Source organism: Osmia bicornis, chromosome 16 (genome assembly GCF_907164935.1).
Source record: "Osmia bicornis bicornis chromosome 16, iOsmBic2.1, whole genome shotgun sequence".
NCBI lineage: Eukaryota > Metazoa > Arthropoda > Insecta > Hymenoptera > Megachilidae > Osmia > Osmia bicornis.
Genome location: NC_060231.1, coordinates 7,789,549 through 7,806,874, shown reverse-complemented (window position 1 = coordinate 7,806,874; position 17,326 = coordinate 7,789,549). Strand labels below are relative to the sequence as shown.

At 39.2% G+C, this 17,326-nt stretch overlaps 2 protein-coding genes across 10 annotated transcripts; both read left to right on the top strand.

Moving 5' to 3' along the window:
- The first annotated feature begins 354 nt into the window (after positions 1-354).
- On the top strand, positions 355-6,274 carry LOC114872185 (ATP-binding cassette sub-family D member 3). Of its 5 annotated transcripts, none has more exons than XM_046289144.1 (16): positions 355-481; positions 1,120-1,327; positions 1,397-1,515; positions 1,601-2,188; positions 2,325-2,711; positions 2,805-2,847; positions 2,917-3,104; positions 3,173-3,242; positions 3,392-3,489; positions 3,570-3,750; positions 3,815-4,027; positions 4,116-4,185; positions 4,272-4,747; positions 4,830-5,129; positions 5,204-5,365; positions 5,437-6,274. In XM_046289144.1, exons 5-16 carry the CDS (start codon positions 2,596-2,598, stop codon positions 5,512-5,514), a joined length of 1,995 nt encoding a protein of 664 aa, XP_046145100.1. In that variant the 5' UTR covers positions 355-481; positions 1,120-1,327; positions 1,397-1,515; positions 1,601-2,188; positions 2,325-2,595; the 3' UTR covers positions 5,515-6,274. The 5 variants fall into 5 exon arrangements, with proteins under 5 accessions (XP_046145100.1, XP_046145099.1, XP_029034974.1 ...); XM_046289143.1 differs by having other exon boundaries at positions 2,306-2,711; XM_029179141.2 differs by having other exon boundaries at positions 2,292-2,711.
- Positions 6,275-6,422: 148 nt separating this feature from the next.
- On the top strand, positions 6,423-17,311 carry LOC114872184 (midnolin homolog). Of its 5 annotated transcripts, XM_029179139.2 has the most exons (9): positions 8,562-8,764; positions 8,981-9,235; positions 9,302-9,417; positions 9,479-9,708; positions 9,795-9,983; positions 10,539-10,626; positions 13,708-14,772; positions 15,093-15,426; positions 15,551-17,311. In XM_029179139.2, exons 5-9 carry the CDS (start codon positions 9,928-9,930, stop codon positions 15,805-15,807), a joined length of 1,800 nt encoding a protein of 599 aa, XP_029034972.1. In that variant the 5' UTR covers positions 8,562-8,764; positions 8,981-9,235; positions 9,302-9,417; positions 9,479-9,708; positions 9,795-9,927; the 3' UTR covers positions 15,808-17,311. The 5 variants fall into 5 exon arrangements, with proteins under 5 accessions (XP_029034969.1, XP_029034968.1, XP_029034970.1 ...); XM_029179136.2 differs by lacking the exons at positions 8,562-8,764; positions 8,981-9,235; positions 9,302-9,417; positions 9,479-9,708; positions 9,795-9,983 and adding exons at positions 6,423-6,727; positions 6,841-7,621; XM_029179138.2 differs by lacking the exons at positions 8,562-8,764; positions 8,981-9,235; positions 9,302-9,417 and having other exon boundaries at positions 9,466-9,708.
- The last annotated feature ends 15 nt before the right edge of the window (positions 17,312-17,326 follow it).

Here is a 17,326-nt window from a genome sequence, read left to right as displayed (position 1 = left end):
TTGTATAAAAGGGTTTCAAATCTTAATGAAACCAAACATAGGGCTAGCCTATGCTTTGGATGAATATTTCAACTGAAATCTTGAAAAATTGTATATCATATGGTCTTGGAAACAACCTCTGACCGTGTTGATTAATCTGCCATTTTACTTGAAACTTCAAGAAGAGAAGAGAAGAGAATGAGTGTGTGTTTCCATGCACATGATCACACCAAATAGAAACATTTGTGAGTTACATAACAGATTGCCGTTCATTTAATGAATGAAGGTGGTGGTAGTGATGATGATAATAATGATTATATGATGGTGATGATGAGAATGTTTATGGTGATGAGGTTGAGTATGAGAATGGTGATGATGATGAGGATGAGCAGGATGATGTTGATGATGAGGATGAAAACGAGGAGGATGATGTTTATGATGATTATGATGATGACTGGAAGTACACGAGAGGCATGGAAGCGTCCGCTGAACTTCGAAACAGGTGATTACGCATTGATCTTACTTTATACATAGTAGCAGGTTTTCTGTTATTAAATTCAGTTTAAATGGTAATTTATGTAAAACGTTGTGATCGTACAATGCTTGCTTCGTTACCAATGATCCTGCCATTTTTCCAGTACATTCAATTATTGTTCAATTTGTTTGAATAATAGTCATTTTGCTGCTAATATTTGAGAAACTTGATGAAATGAAGTTGTTAAAACTCGTAGAAGATATTCTTTCAATGAAGCTAATATTTGTGTAACTTAAAATCATTTATTGCTGGTATTTAAATATAATTAATAATATACTTTGTATTAATTTGTTTCTTTTTTCCAAGAGTTTTTCAATTATTTCCTTCTAATAAGATACAAATATTAATGATACTACATATAAATGTAATTCAATGAGAGTTGAATAATTCTTGGGATAGAAACGTTTATTACATTAATCAACTTAATTGATTTAACAATTTAAAACCTTAGCTACACGATAAGGATCATTACAAAGCAATTTTCAAAAAACAAGACTACGTCATAGTGCCAAATGAATTAAGTTTAATTTTCTCTATGCTACGTACAATTGCTTTTTAAAATATGCTGTAAACAACTACTAATTACATATAATTCTTCTTAACAGTTTAGATGAATGAACTGCAGTTTCAATACAGAATTGATATTGTGCTACTTGTTACAAATAAAAACAGGAGAGGAGAAAGTATAAGGAAACTAAGGTGATGAAAAGTTATACAAAGAGAAAGGACATGAAAAATGTGAGAATGGTATATTCGTACACGTAAAAAGGTTGTAAAAAATGAGAACAAGTTTTAAAAATTTAATTGTTTTCTGTAAGTGCATGGATTTATAATGAGTAATGATTTTTTGTTAGAAAACTTTCTTATTGTTTATCATTCTAGCTGGCTGATCATTAATCATCTGAGAAGAAGAAATGGTTTTGAAGTAAAATAATGTATACATTTCAAAATGATGGAAGTAAATATTCATTATGCTACAGTATAGAAGTGTGAGTTAGAAGGTGCCTTGCTTTTTGTTCCTTAATATTTATATTAAATCTTAATTTAAGTAAGATACATAAATTAATACATGTTATTTGTGTGTAGGAAAATGAGGCTGAATTGTGAAATGTACAAAAAAGATACACAATGCAATTAATAATAGATAAGATTTCTAGAATAAAATAACTTTATACAAGTGTAATAACGATGACTGGAATAATATTCTTCCTGGATTTTCCTGGAGTTTTGTTATATCATTATTATTGGAAACCTTTCCTGGAGAGTGCTGATATCGTGAACATTATTCAAAAATAAATATTAATGGTTTTTTTTTTTAAAATAATGTATGAAGTGAATGTATGAATTTTTTTAAGGACATTTTTAATCATTGATTTATGTAAAGCTGCACTATTATCATATTATCATGCTGTACATACTAATACCATTTAAATGAATAATTGATATTGAATTACAGATGATTTTAACAAGTGCCATGCACAAATCTATTTCACATAAAATTATTTAAAGATATATGAATTCAATAAGAAATACCAGTATGCAATATTAATGAGTAGAAGATGTGTAATTATGAATTTATTGGTATGCATTGTATAAACAGAAACTTGTTATGCTAAATAATAATGTAAAATTAAAATGAAGATATCAAGGTTCAGGAATGAAAGTTAAAATCATGTAAGTTAAATTATAATCAGTCAATTTCTGAATCAATGATAGTAGTTTACAAGGAATAGATGTATATTATACATGTTTTATTATTTTCAAAAATAATCAATAGTTTATCGATACAAGGTCATGTAAACAAAATTAGGTTTTTGTACTTTGATCGGCAATCGGCTACGCAGACGTCTGTCCACGCAAAGATAATGATACAACAATAAACACACCGACGAGGTTAAAGTATATAGGTGCTACCACGAGTGGTGGGACTGGCTGTATTATCGATGTAGCTGATTCATCGAATGGTGGACTTGCCCCACTACCTGTTCCACCTTTATATGCTTTATATCTAAAGTGAACGCAGAAGAGAACGCCTCGTAAAAAGTAGTTAAATTTTTTATCATTCTCGTGCAACAGAAAGAATGGCACCATCCCTTAGTAAATTTGCCTCCAGACGTACGGTGGCTGGTGCCTGTGCATTAGCTGCTTTAATATGGATTCTTAAAAAAAGAGGCAAGAAACAAGTACAAAAATCCAGGTAAACTACACGAACACATGCGTATACATTCATAAGCATTCTTGTGATTAAAGCTGCTTTAAAAGATTAAACATCTATTTATTTATTCCATAGAAATGTGTGGCCTGCCAATGACATTCAGTATGTTATTAAAGAGGTAATAAGATAAGATTTTGATAACCAGATGAATTAATATACTTGATGTTACAATGAGATTATTTTACAGGAAAAACCAAAAAATCCAAAGGCTTATGTAAATGCAAGATTTTTCCGACAATTACGTAAATTGCTTAAAATTGGTATACCTTCAGTTGCGTCTACTGAATTTGGATTTGTTCTCATTATCGCTGGTTCGCTTGTCGCAAGGTCCATTTGTGATCTTTGGATGATAAATATAGGTACCCTGATTGAATCGTACGTATCACTTTTTATCATATGTAATAGGATTGTGTCGATTGCATAAAATGTTTAATTCATTGCAGGTCAATCGTCAACATGGATGTATCTATATTCAAAAGAAGATTGTTTAAGTTCTTAACTCTACTGCCTTTGGTGAGTGTATACATTCGATATGAAATTAGACAGAAGTTGCTTTCATAGGCTGCTAATAAAATCTTTTCATTCAGGCTGCCAAGCAGCTTTATTTTCTTACGAATTGGAAGAAATTATTGATATGATCTTCCATGATTATATTTATTTAGATATCTATTGTGAACAACGTACTGAAATATGGTATATTCGAAATGAAGTTGAGGTTACGTACAAATATCACACGAAACTTGATGGATCAATATCTCAAGTAAGCAATGTACATTATTTATAGATTATCAAAACTGATTAAGATAAGAGTTAATTTTGTTTGTCATTTTTTTTTTTCAGAGGATTTACATATTACAAAATGAGCAACTTAGACAGTCGTATAGCAAATCCAGATCAACTTTTAACTACGGATGTTGATAAATTTTGTGAAAGTTGCACAGACCTCTATAGCAATGTTGCAAAACCTTTGTTAGATATCGTTATCTATGTTTATAGGCTAACAACTAACCTTGGCGGTCAGGTGCGTTAATTTGAATATTCCTAATGAGTTGGATTGGCAATAATGTGTATTGTGTATTTTACAGACACCGCTAATTATGCTTTCCTATCTTGTATTTGCCGGAACGATATTAACTCATCTGCGTAGACCTATCGGGCAAATGACGGTAAAAGAACAACGCCTCGAAGGTGAATATCGTCACATCAATTCACGTTTGATTACAAATTCCGAGGAGATTGCATTTTATCAAGGAAACAATAGAGAAAAATTAACCTTATTGACTAGTTTTCATAAACTCGTAAGTTTTTTCAAATACTTTAATTAAGTAATTAATCAATTGATCTAGCAAAATTTCAACTTGTACTGTAATAAAGTATTTATCGTAGGTGACACATCTCCGCAAGTGTTTAGAATTCAAAACACTGATAGGAATAATAGATAATTTCGTTGGCAAATGTAAGATAAAAGTTTATTAATATGTATATGAATACTTATTTATAGCCATGATAACTATTAGTTTCATCATGTTTCTTTTTTTTTAGACGTGGCAACGATAGTTGGTTTCTATGCAGTTAGCATACCATTTTTCCAAAAAAATCATCCTGTCCTCTCAGGAACGGCGGATCATCGATTTAAGAATTATTATACATATGGTAGAATGTTGGTAAAACTAGCGGAAGCGATAGGCAGATTAGTTCTAGCTGGAAGAGAATTAACCAAACTAGCAGGATACACGGCCAGAGTCACTGAAATAAAGGAAGTTCTTGACGATCTAAACGCAGGAAAATACGAAAGGACTATGATATCCGATTTCAAAGACGAACCGATTGGAAGTCCCGGGGCAGGAAAAATAGTTACCAAAGATAACGTTATACGATTCGATTGTGTACCTTTGATAACTCCTAACGGAGATATTCTTGTCAGAGAACTATCGTTTGAAGTGAAATCTGGTATAAATGTACTGGTCTGTGGGCCAAACGGTTGTGGAAAAAGTTCGCTCTTCAGAATTCTTGGAGAAGTAAATTAACTTCTTTGCTGTACTAATTTATATAATCTATATCTAAATTTAAATTTCTGACCTTGTCAAATTATCGAAACAGTTATGGCCAGTTTGGAGTGGAACAGTTACGAAACCTCCTCGTGGAAAGCTCTTTTACATACCCCAACGTCCTTACATGACGTTAGGTACTCTGAGGGATCAAGTAATTTATCCCCATACGAAGCAAGAAATGATGAGACGCGGACAAATGACGGACGTGGACCTGAAGAAATTGTTAAATCTCGTACAGTTGAGTCATTTGTTGGAAAGAGAAAATTTCACATCCAGCGAAGGACAAGGTTGGGACGTGGTGGCTGACTGGATGGATGTTTTGTCGGGTGGCGAAAAACAACGCATAGCGGTAATTTGTTATAAAATCTATGTTCCAAATATTTTCTATAAATTTAATCGAACGTTAGACGTTGTTTCGTTTAGATGGCTCGACTTTTCTATCACAAGCCACAGTTTGCGATTCTCGATGAATGCACAAGTGCTGTTAGCATGGACGTTGAAGATTCTATGTATTCGTATTGCCGACAAGCAAATATTACATTGTTCACAGTCTCGCATCGACGATCGCTTTGGAAACATCACGAGGTACTAATCAATTTGTATCTTGTATTCGAGGTGATAGTTATGAAATCCCTGATACACGTATTTATTTCTAGTATTACTTACAAATGGATGGAAGAGGAAATTACGAATTCAAACCTATCGAGTCAGATACCGAAGAATTTGGATCGTGAATGTTCGTGTCCCTTGCATCGAATGATACTTGCCAAAATGCAAGGGACGCCGACGTTACGTTTCGATAATTCAAGTAATTTAAATGTACATCCGCAGTGTACAGCATTATACATGGTGAGTTACTTAATTTGACTACCCTAAATTATTTGTAAAGTGTATTTAAATTGCAAGTAATTCAAGGTGGTCCCAGTCAGCTGACTCATCCTGTATATGTATCACATGTATTGAGTGTTAAACAATGCATAGATTTACAAGAACTGTGTACATGATTGTATATTTTTATATTGATGTTTTTTTTATAAAATATGAAAAATAACGTAAAAAAAAAAAAAAACGCTAGTGTACACTGCAGCAGGCCTTAATCTACTTGGCCTATTTTACGGATATATTAAAAATGTTAATATATTAATATATATTTTTCCAGTACTGTCAAAAGGAGAAAAGCTGTAATGACAATTTTCTTTCTCTTTGATTTAAGATTTATCTATCGTACAAGTAACATATTTTTGATACTTAACGATTTTCCAAGATTCCAATACCATTTCTACCATCTACGAATGGTAAACATATTACACATTACAAAATTTAACCACCGGTATACATGTATAACAAAAAAGGGGTTACAGTTTTTAAAATGATTTTTTATTTGAATAATATAATTATTATTTGTTATGTGTAGATCACATTGTATAAGAATTGCGGAGTATATATATATATATATATTGGATTGCTGGACAATAAAGAATGTGTAATAAAGTCTATGATGATTAAACAAGTTATTTGTACCATATGCATAGAAGATAATAGAATTATTATTTGCTAAAAGGCTACACATTCCTCGTTAAAAAACGCGCGCATAGTTCGAGTACGTGGCGCTGGTTCAAGTTCGAGCCGCCATATTAGTTAACCGTTGATCAGGTCGGAGAAGCTCGGCCGGGTCTGGGAACCTGGCAGAAGTCCGGGCTTTTGGCTATTCAGTTGCTAGTCGCTGGCGGTAGGGGTACGAGCAGGTACGAGTGGCTGAGGGACGGCTGGTGGTGAGTGTGTGTGCGTGAAAGAGATAAGAATAAAGCAAAGTTATATCGAGAGAGGAAAAAGAAAGAAATCATTGTGTGTCAGAGTGGGAAGAAAAAAGAAACGTAGTGGCAGTGCAAAAGAACTACGTAATCCGTAACTGGATATTTTCGTGAAACGAAACGGCAGTGTTCATAGGTGTGTATAAGGATCTGGTAAATCGCACAACATCGTATCCAAGTAATTATCCTTTCTCTCCAATTTATCTTCACCTCTCTCTCTCTCTTTCTCTGTTTGTCTCTGTTTTATAGCTACCTATCTCGAGCTATCTACCGATCGGGTCGTTTCTTTATTCAGCTCTTTCTCCTCCCGTTTGTACTTCCCTAAGTCGTTCCTCGTGGCGTGCGCGTTCCCGAAGGCACCGTGGTCGGACCTTGGACGACACTGCGGTCGTGCAACGCGGACGAGTGCGTCTCGGACAGCTAGGACGCCGGGAGCACAGGTGCAGGTGCGGGTGCATGTATATAGTTGTACGCGACGCGGAGACGTGAGCTGGAAGAAACTACGTGTGCGAAGTTGGCGACACGGTTCCGGTGGTGTCGGTAGTTGCTGTGGCAGAATGGACGGTAGCACAGGTCCGCCGTCGGATGTGACGGCAATGGGAAGTGAAAATGAGGAAGGATCAAAGACAGAACGAGACACCGACGATACCGTCACCTCCGTATCATCGAATTCGATCAATTCCACGTATTCCATTACGCAGCCTGACCAATCAACAACGAGGGAATATCGCGGTCAGGATTCGATAAGAGCCGGTTCAGCTTCTCCGCTCCCTACGACCTCGCCGTCTTCGTCGTCATCGTTGTCCTCTTCGTTGTCACCGCCGCCGCCACCGCAACCGCAACCGGGGTGTGGCTGCGTTCCTGCTACCGTCCTCGAACCTGACGAAATTACCATTAGCATCACGCCGACCACCGGTGGACAATTTGACCTTACCGTCGATCGCACCGACACCGTTGAGAATCTCAAGAAAATCATCTCGAAGAGGTTGAAGGTCGCCAAGGAACGGATTTGTTTATTACAACGTGAAAGGTTAGTATATAATATATATATACATAAATATATACATAGTTTCGAGGCCGCGATTTCTTTCAGTAAAAAAAATCACACCTCTTCGTGGGCGAAGAAAGGAAGAAACGTTCGTGTTATATTTATGCTCCTCGGCATTCGATAAATCGATAGCACGTCGTAGGGTCGATCTTTTCGTTAGCTTTTTCTCACGAACCAGTCGCAGGGAGGAATTAGGCGTAGACCTCGCCCTGCGCTTCCCTCTTATGAAAAAAAAAAGAATAAAAAGAAAGGAAAAGAAAGACTGGTAGGTGAACGTGTGCAGGATGATCGTTGGGTTCCTGTGTAGTACGGTGTATGTAGTTCGAAAGGTGCAAGAGAAAGAACGAAGAACGAAAACAGCATCGACGCGATGAAAGAAAAAGAGAGAGTGGGCATAATATTTGTAGGCGTCGTGGGGGCCGCCGCACGGACCGATCCTCCTCTTTCCTGCGAGCACGCGAGAGAAACATGGTGGAGAGGAAGGTTGGCATACCATAGACTTGGGAGTAGGAGGTGGTGGAGGTGGTGTAGTAGGTAGAATATCTCCGGAATCGCGTTCTCGTAAAGTGGAACGGTGACAGCCCTCTGCAGTGAGAGGTAGAAGAAGAAAGAGAAACAGTTGGACAGAAAAGACGACGACGACGACGACGACGACGGGGCTGGCTATTCCCGTACGCAACGCATCGACAAATTTTTCTTTCTTTCTCTTTATCTTCTCTTTGTTGCTTCGCCGTCTTTTCTTTTGTCTCGAGTAGCGTTTGGTTTCAACGTTAACTTGTAAATTGTACTGAATTTACGATTTACAGTAATGGTTAACCTGCTGTGTGAACAGCTGAGTTCGAAAGTGGCGCTGCTATTGATTATCGATAACTTATCGAATCATCGATAGCGATATCGAAGCAACGTCAGTTCGAGGGGACGCGACGCTCTTGAATCTCGAGAATAGTATTTATCAAGAGATTGTAAACTCTTTTTCTGTGCTGCTAATTATAATAGTGGAATTCTGCGATATCACGGGCCGCAGAAAATGCTTAAATGCTAAACGTGTTGAATTTGAGAAGCGGCTGGAAACGAATACCTATCGCTACGTGTTCGCCGATGCTTGCTGGGCCAGTTTCAGCGGAGGTAACACACGCCAGTTCTTCTCCACGCATTTAATACGTGTGTGCTCGCGTTAGCGCGTCAATGTAAGCAACACGTGCATACGGGGAACCGTTCATGCATGCGCGCCCTGTTTGTCTCTTTCTCTGTTTCATTTCACGGCTCCTTACGCGCATGCGTATCAGCCTTAAATGCATAATCGTCGACCGACGACTTTAATTTGTAATATTATTTTTTCAGAATGTAATCTCGAACGATTCGTCTAAAGAGGTTAGATCCTCCATAACTGGTGAAAAAACAAGTCTTGAACTGTAACACAGCTTTACCTTAATCGTTTTGTACCACTATTAAGCGTGTGTGTCATCGTGAGCCTTATACCAGTTAGTCATCATTGTACACGCACAAGGACTGAACTTTTTCGTTGGAACGTTGAGGGTCGTTCATCGAAGACGTATCGAACCTTTTCACGTGATCAATTCATCGGAAAAGATAAAGGTTACATTGTAATTGACTCATCTAAATTTAAATGGCTTTATTATACGTACATATGTTTGTCATTAGAAACGCTCAATAACAGACGAACTCTCTGGGAAGGAAACAATACGGATTCCTTTTGTATGAATAGCGTAGCTGCTTAATCTCCAAGAAACGATAGCAAGGGGAAAATAATATTTATGGTATTGCTAACAATGTATTCCGTGTTATGTATCCCGACTTTATATATTTACTTCATTGTAGACTCGACGCATTGTTGGATCCATTCTCTATCTCTATCGCACGGTCTACCTTTTGTGACTGGCTCTTTTGTAATTTATCGCCTTTGCGAAACGGAGTCGCCCGTTTATCCGCTCTCAAACAAACAGTTTGCGTTTCCTTCGACTTATCCAAAAACGATAAGATTCCTGGAAGACGAGCCACGAATCTGCGTCTTTGACCTATCAGTTACACGGTTTCTCGTTCAAGAAATGGTATACATACGTAGTTTCAATTATTTTTTAAATTCATTTAAAGGATTCGTTTCTTTTTCTAACTTGTACGTGTTTATCATGGACAGGCTTAAAGGTCAGCGTACCAGGATCTTCACAAAAACCGTTAAGTTCGTTTGAGTCCACGCAAGTGGCGCCAGGGTCGCAAGTAAAAGCCTGCAAGATCCGCCACCCTCGCACTTCCGTTCCTAATGATGATCAATGAGCTACTGTTTAACCCGTTCGCTCCTAGAGCTTGAAAATATATTTACAAGACGGTACGCTTTCGTCGAACAACCGAAATTGAATGTACGAATGCCTAGGAAGGAATGTTTCTATTTTGCAATTGGCTCGGTGACTGATTAACGCACGCGTACTTTAACAGGTTGTGCAATATTTGAAAAAAGGTATTCTGAATCTAGCTCGTAGATTCGGGCAGTAATTAATGAACTGAATCAAATCGCTTGTACGATAACTTCCGTGATAATCTAAGTCAATATCGCTATTGTCTTATCACGCGCATTGCGCTTTTCTCTTATCTTTTTCTTCTTCTACTTTCAGCGTGATCGCGATGACTAACGTCGTCGAGATTTTCCAAGTGTCAAGCCTTCTTACGCTGTAATTTACGTAACGACGTTAGAAATTCTAAGAATATTGTCGCAATTGATCGCACGTTCATAGACGGAGAATAGTTAAAAATAGACAGCAATTCGAACGATTATCGATAACCTTGTAAACAAAGAAATAGAAATTTCTTGTAACGAAGCCACGCATCGTGTCAGCTCCAAATTACTTGTACCATAGTTTTTACACCTTAAAAATTTCTGTTCCAGGCAATTACGCGAAGGAACGCTCGAGGAAAATCGTTTACAAGATGGCAGTCGACTTACGTTACTACCGAGCGTCGAAACCGGCCTTCTGGTAAGTCATATTTTTCCCTGACATATCTATAATAGCGTTTATCAAGGAATTACCGATGAGTAGAAGCCGGATTCTAAACTGTTTTCTACTCGTCGACCAGCAAAGGATCTGTGAAACCGGAGTTCTTATAAGAGAGGCAGAAAACGTGCACAAAGATCCAGACAAACGCCGTTAGCTCTGCTATTCGTGTATCATCGGGTCACTTAGTTTCTCGGTCACCGTATCGTCGGTGCTTTATTTTCCTCTGCTATTGTGCCACATTTTTCCACCGTTCCCATGCCATCTAACAAGTGTCCTACAACCTTTCAACTATACTCCTAAACCACTAACTTCCTTTTCTTCATTTTGTTTCAGTTCCTAATCATGTATGCGAGTGGAGATGTGTTCTAACTGTATCATATCTGCGTTTTGAATGGAGGAAAAGTATAAGAAATTATAAGGATGATTCGAATCGATAAAATAAAAAAGGAGAAGCTTCTGATCCTAGCACCCGGTGTACACGCGTACAAAGGATATAGACGGGTTCTCCGGTTGAAATAGAGTGTAGCCCCGTATCCGAGAGGTGCTGGCAACAGCGCAGCACGGGTCCTTATCGCGACCGAGACTCGTTCGCATGGCTGTCAAGGGGACCGCCCGCTCGAGTCTCTCGGTCACCCGCAGTCAATTTTAAAGTGCGCGCTCGTGTGTAGTAGGTATACGTAGCTTCGCTCTGGCCACAATCACCGCTATACCGGCTATATACGCCCCATTCTTTCGTGGGTGGTTACGAAGAAACGGGGCGAGACCTACGCCGGTTTTGCATGACATAGTTGGCCAGCCTGATTCGATTTTCTTTGGCCAAGAAATGCGCCTTCCGATCGTCGCGCGTTTTACCTTCTTCGTGGACTTTAAATGAAAGAAAGAAAGAAAGAAAGAAAGAAAGAAATATTAAAAATATACTATGTTTGTTTTTCTTTGTTTCATTCATAAAAACGTGGTAAAGTTCTTGACTCTCATTCCTATACACGTGTCGCTGTTATTAGAACATTTTTCTTCTGAAAATCTATTATATGGGTAGCTTGGTACAGCCAAGTTGCTCCTGGGAGGTATATTAAGTCAGTTAATAGGTTGAAAGTTTGATAGAGAACTGGGATTGACTCGAAAGCACCTCCTGAACTTCTATCGATCGCTTATGGAAATTCTGCACCGGTACATACTTAGCGCTTTTGCATTATCACCGGAAACGGTACGCGTCCAAAAACGGCATTAAACGATAATTGGATGGCACGAATGCGGTGCTTTGATATATTGTTTCTGCAGCTGGCTCAATTAATTGTTGCAGACGTTGCTAAGCGAGGCGACTAATCGTTACATCGAACATGGTACCGAATCCCCGCCAGCTTTTTTAATAATGAAAACTGTGTAAGAATGTGACGACGTCAGTGCTGAGACAACGGTTCCTTCCATCGAAGATATTGTAGAAGGGACGAGCCACGCATTTTCCTTCATTTGTAACACAGCTTTTTGATTAGACAAATTGTTAAACCAGTTGGACTGGTAATAACGTGGCAGAGAAATTCTGAACATAGCTTTTGGAAAGTTCTGCAAAGTGAGAGTAATCGTTCAAAGCGCACATTGAAAGGTGACGCATAGGCGTTTTGAAACGATCAAAGAATTTTCACTGGAGACTCAGAGAAGAAGGTATTTCAATCCTTGGGAACATTTTTCTATGGATCTCTTTTCTACACTCTTCTATCGGTGACCCTTTTTTTATTTCAGACAGTCCCAGAGTGATTAGGTGCGATTAGGACGATTGAATGACGGGAACCCTTACCGGTTTGCATGAATGTAATTGGTCGTTTATGCGCTGGTTAGCATCTTTACCAGTATTCCCAGTCGACACGTGGTTCGTAGATCCGTACATGCGAGTCTGTAGCGGAGCGGAGGCTCTTTTCTCCAAGTGTACTTTTCCTTATTCCGCTGTACGAGCCACCACCGGGGCCAGGCGTGTCCTGGCGACACACGACAGAGAGTGGGAAACTGTCTGTTCAGAGGGGGAAGACAGACGTGTGGTATTTACGATTCATGGTGTACGTTTCTGGCTGATAGCAGGTTGCACTTGGAGCGTGGCGCCATCCGCTTCTTCGACGGTCGTCACAGAACTCGCACCGCTTTGTACACGTCGCCAGGGGTTCTCGAATTTCTGCTGACACCTTGCTCCTTGCAACGAGAAACTTGAAGATACAATTCTATCCTAGCTGCATTCTTCTTATCTTCTCGGTTAAACCAACGATGCCTGAGGGTAGAAATAATTAGAATCCTGTTAGAGGGAATTGTATATAGTTATCCGAACGTAGGTCCCTTTGGTCGATGAAAAGGAAATAATAATTTAAAAGAGCGTAAGGGAAGCATTATATGTTTAAGGCGGCGACGTAGGTCCATTCATCGAAGCCCAGATTCCCCGCAAAGCGAACGCACACAAATCGAATTACCGAATATATGATGACCGTCAGTGAAAGGAAGTCTGTTAGGTGTACCGAGGGATACCTAGCTGTGTCGTCAAGGGTCTGAGCCGCGGTTCCGCGAGGTTTCCTCTCTTCTGCAGGTCTTCTCGCGTTTCCATCTTTCCTCGTATGTAGACTCATCGATTCAACCTCATCTTGACTCGTTGGATGAATAAGCTATCCGGAGGAAAGGAGCATCTTTATTAATATTCTGAATCTCTAAGGATCATAAGGAAAGAAAAAAGATCCTTCTGAATTTTCCTGTGATTTTTCAGTAGATCGAATGGTGTAACAACGCATAACGATGTATTACTTTTTTAATATTCTTCGAGGATTTAGAATCCATAGTCTCTCCCCTAGGTTCTTTCTATTACAATTTTTGTTGTAAAGAACAGATGGTTTTATTTTGTTCTTAACAAGAATGATAAAATTGACCGAGTTGTTGATGGTTAATCGAGCATTCCTCCCCGTATGGCTTCATCTTGGGTCTCCAAAGCATTGTCTCTTATCCTGTAAAAGTATTTAAACGGCGTTTAGCGAAAAACCACGTGGTTACATTTGATATATCATAAGCTCTAATTGGCATTAATATTTTCAGGCACAACGACCCGAGCAGAGTGTGATGCAAGCGCTGGAGAGCCTAAATGATTCTCAGGTGAACGACTTTTTGTCTGGCAAGGCTCCATTGAATCTCACCATGCGTCTCGGAGATCACATGATGCTGATACAATTGCAACTGTCCACTGTGACGCCACCTTCGCCAACCACCAATCAGGCGACCAGCAGTACAACAGGATTGACCATCGGTGGAAATAGCCCGAACGGATCTAATTTATCCACCAGCCACGTTTCGACCTCTCTGCAGAGCAGACGATCCACCGTTTTGGCCGCACGCTCTACCAGCAGCAGCTCCTCGACTAAATTACAGAATGGCACTGCAGCTTCCCGATTCTCCCCTTTGATACGTTTGGCAGAAGCGTTGCACGCAGCCCGTACTAACTGCAGTACCAATCTGTCGACAGCCACCACCACGACCAGCCCTGTTTGTTCCAGTCGCGCAACTACTGCCCCATCTGTGTCCTCCACGTCTTCTTACTCGTCGACCAGTCCGCCGCATTCGTCCTTCTGCGCTAATCAGTCGCAATCAACGCGCACCACCAGTAACCATGGCTCTTCGTCGCCCAACAGCACCAATTCCAGCGCCTGTCAATCTTGCCTTCTTTATCATCATCACCTTCTTTATCATCATAGTCACCATCATCATCATCACCATCACCACCATCATCATCATTCAAGAAACAAGTCCACAACCTCGCCCAATACCACCCAGTCATCCACCTCTGTCGATCATCTGCAACAATCTACCTCAACTGGTCATGGCTGCATGGAATCATCGATGCCCTACGACGTTACTCCGCCAAGGAAAAAGCTCTGCACCGCTCACCACCATAGTCAACAGTCCATGAGTGGCGCAGATTCTTCAAGGAGTACCGCCGTGGACGGCGATTCCAGTGTACAGAGCCCTGCCTCCTCGTTGGCCGAGCAAAACTCGAAAACAGCAACCCTCGACACCAGAGCGTTGGTGGAAGCTTCCCGTAATTTGACGCAGAAACTAAAGCAGCTCTCCTCTGAGGTACTCACCTCGCGGGTCGACCTCGCAGAGGTATACATTATTACCGATGCCAGTTCCCCCTGTGTACCACTATTTCTTATATGATACTTTAGTCCGGCGTCTACGTTAAGGTCCCAAGAGAATTTGAAATTGAAATGTTGTTAACTTCTTGTCATTCTTCTTACAGATAATGTATATTGTAAGATAACTATGGATGCTCTTAGGCCCTTAAGTAATGTCTACTTTTGTTAATTTCATTTAGTAAATGTATGTTATTTCTCTAATTGAGTGCATGATTATAGTAAAGTTGTACATCGTTCGTATTTAAATCGCTAGACGAATAATTAATTATATTTATTCTTTGAATTTAGGAAAACGCAAGACGTAGACAAGGTGCAATAATAGAGAGTATGCACCACCATGGAAAGGGTGTGTACTCTGGTACGTTCAGTGGAACCCTGAACCCAGCTCTTCAAGATAGACACGGACGTCCGAAGCGAGACATAAGTACCATTATTCACATTCTGAACGACCTGCTGTGTGCCACGCCATCAGCCACCGCAGGTCATTACAGGCATCATCATAGGCATTCTAGTGGCCGTCAGCAATCTTCAGCGTCCCCATCCTCCAGTGGAACAACAACTGTTAATGGTACATCAACGTCCATCGGTTGTCACGATTCCCCAACGCCTGGATACTCCAGTGGTATTGAATCTTAACAGTATTAAAATGAACTCGCAATGTTATTCTCTTAGATTTCAAGGATTTTCTTCGAAAAACTTATCCTCTATCCAATTATTAAAGTACTCCATTATATTCTGTGAAATAGAGGAACTGTCGAAGGAAAATGAAGCAACAAAGGGAAAGATGAGACGGCTACGTTTGGTGATGGAACAACGACGCGCCAAGAGAAAAGCCAGAAGACAAGCGGGGGCAGCTCCGTACACCACGCAATGGGCTGCGGTCACACCGGATCCTGATCCTAATCACGATCCAAATACATCCAGCACTGCTACCGCCAATGCGACGGAACCACAAAACGAACCAGAACTACAACCGTGTAGTCCGGAGCCGGTTGTAGCTTAAACGCGAGTTACTGTTGAATGGTAACCCTAAGTAGTATCGCCTTGTATGATACATGCAATGAGTTTTTCAACTAGCGCACTGATTTATTCAAAGATACGGATAAACTCGATCGCTTTTTACGCGTATATACCTTTTCACTACGAGATTTTCTTTGATACGTACCAAGTACTATACGAAAATGGATCTCGTTTTCACATTTTGTTACATCCGAGCGAAACGTGTCATGTTTTTGACGGGTTAGATTGGAAATCAACGAGTATTTATCGCGACATGAATTTCATTGATACAGAGACTGTTTAAAAAACCAAGTACGATGTTATACGCATAATTTACAGTATTGCCCTATGATACGTGTACCTCCGACACCTTTTCGATCGAAAGTAAGAGATAACAAAAATTCTAGCAATATTATAAATACGTGCTCTCAATAGGTACGATAATAGAAAGTTTCATGGGAAAATGTGCACGTCTCACTGGAAAGTTGTATGGGGAATTTAATAGGGAAAAAATTGTAATTGTAAAAGTAATTGAATCGCATTAACAATGTTTGGCTATCACTCAGGACTTGATCATAGCTGACAATAATTCGACGAATGAATCAGTGTGACCAGTATGTACGCCTATAATATATTGATCACGTACAAGGGAGATTCGATGAACAGACAGAGAAATCCCATGAAAAAGAAAGCATGGTACGCTAAAGGAGTTGTCAATAGCGAGGCTCCTTTTAAAAACTAGAACAAACAAGACCGTCACTTTGATCGATGATTATCAATCTTGTCGGTATTGGCGTATATTCAATTAATAGTAGACACGAGTAGAATTTTAAACACTTACACGTCGCGAATTGCAGGGAAGACTGTTATATAAAAGCAATGTTACAGTGTTTATTCATGGTAACCATTACGAGAAATTGCAGGCCTGCTGCGAGAAAATGAAAGATTTGTTTTCTGAGTGGTAACTATATTTGTTTGACTGGTTGATCTGTATCACGTTACTGAATGCATATAAGAAGAGTGCATTTTCTCGATATCACTGATTAGAAAACTTGTGTATCAAGAAAGCTTTCACTGTAACGCTTTAGTTTTATCAGTGAAAAAAGAAGTATGTCTTAACACACTAGCATTAATTGCACTTTGCCTGCTAATGTATATAATTCAGTAGTGTGATATCGATTGATCAGTTTGGTGTCAATAATTTCATATCAGTTCTGGTATATGTAAAAATTGGAACGGATTGGAATTTATAACTTAGAATCGAATGGTAAGCTTGGTTGCTCTTCAGGATCACCATCGGTTGTCTTTGTTGAGAAGAAGAAAAACAGAACTCAAAGCACGTGGATAAATGGTCCTATAGTTAGAACTAGATAATCCTATCGCATGGCTTCTATGCCAAAATTCATTTAAGTTTTACTAGGTACTAAATAATATAATATTATCTAATAGTATATTGCGCTAGGTTACTTAGGAGAAAAAAATATTATTATTATTATTATTATTATTATTATATTATCATTACT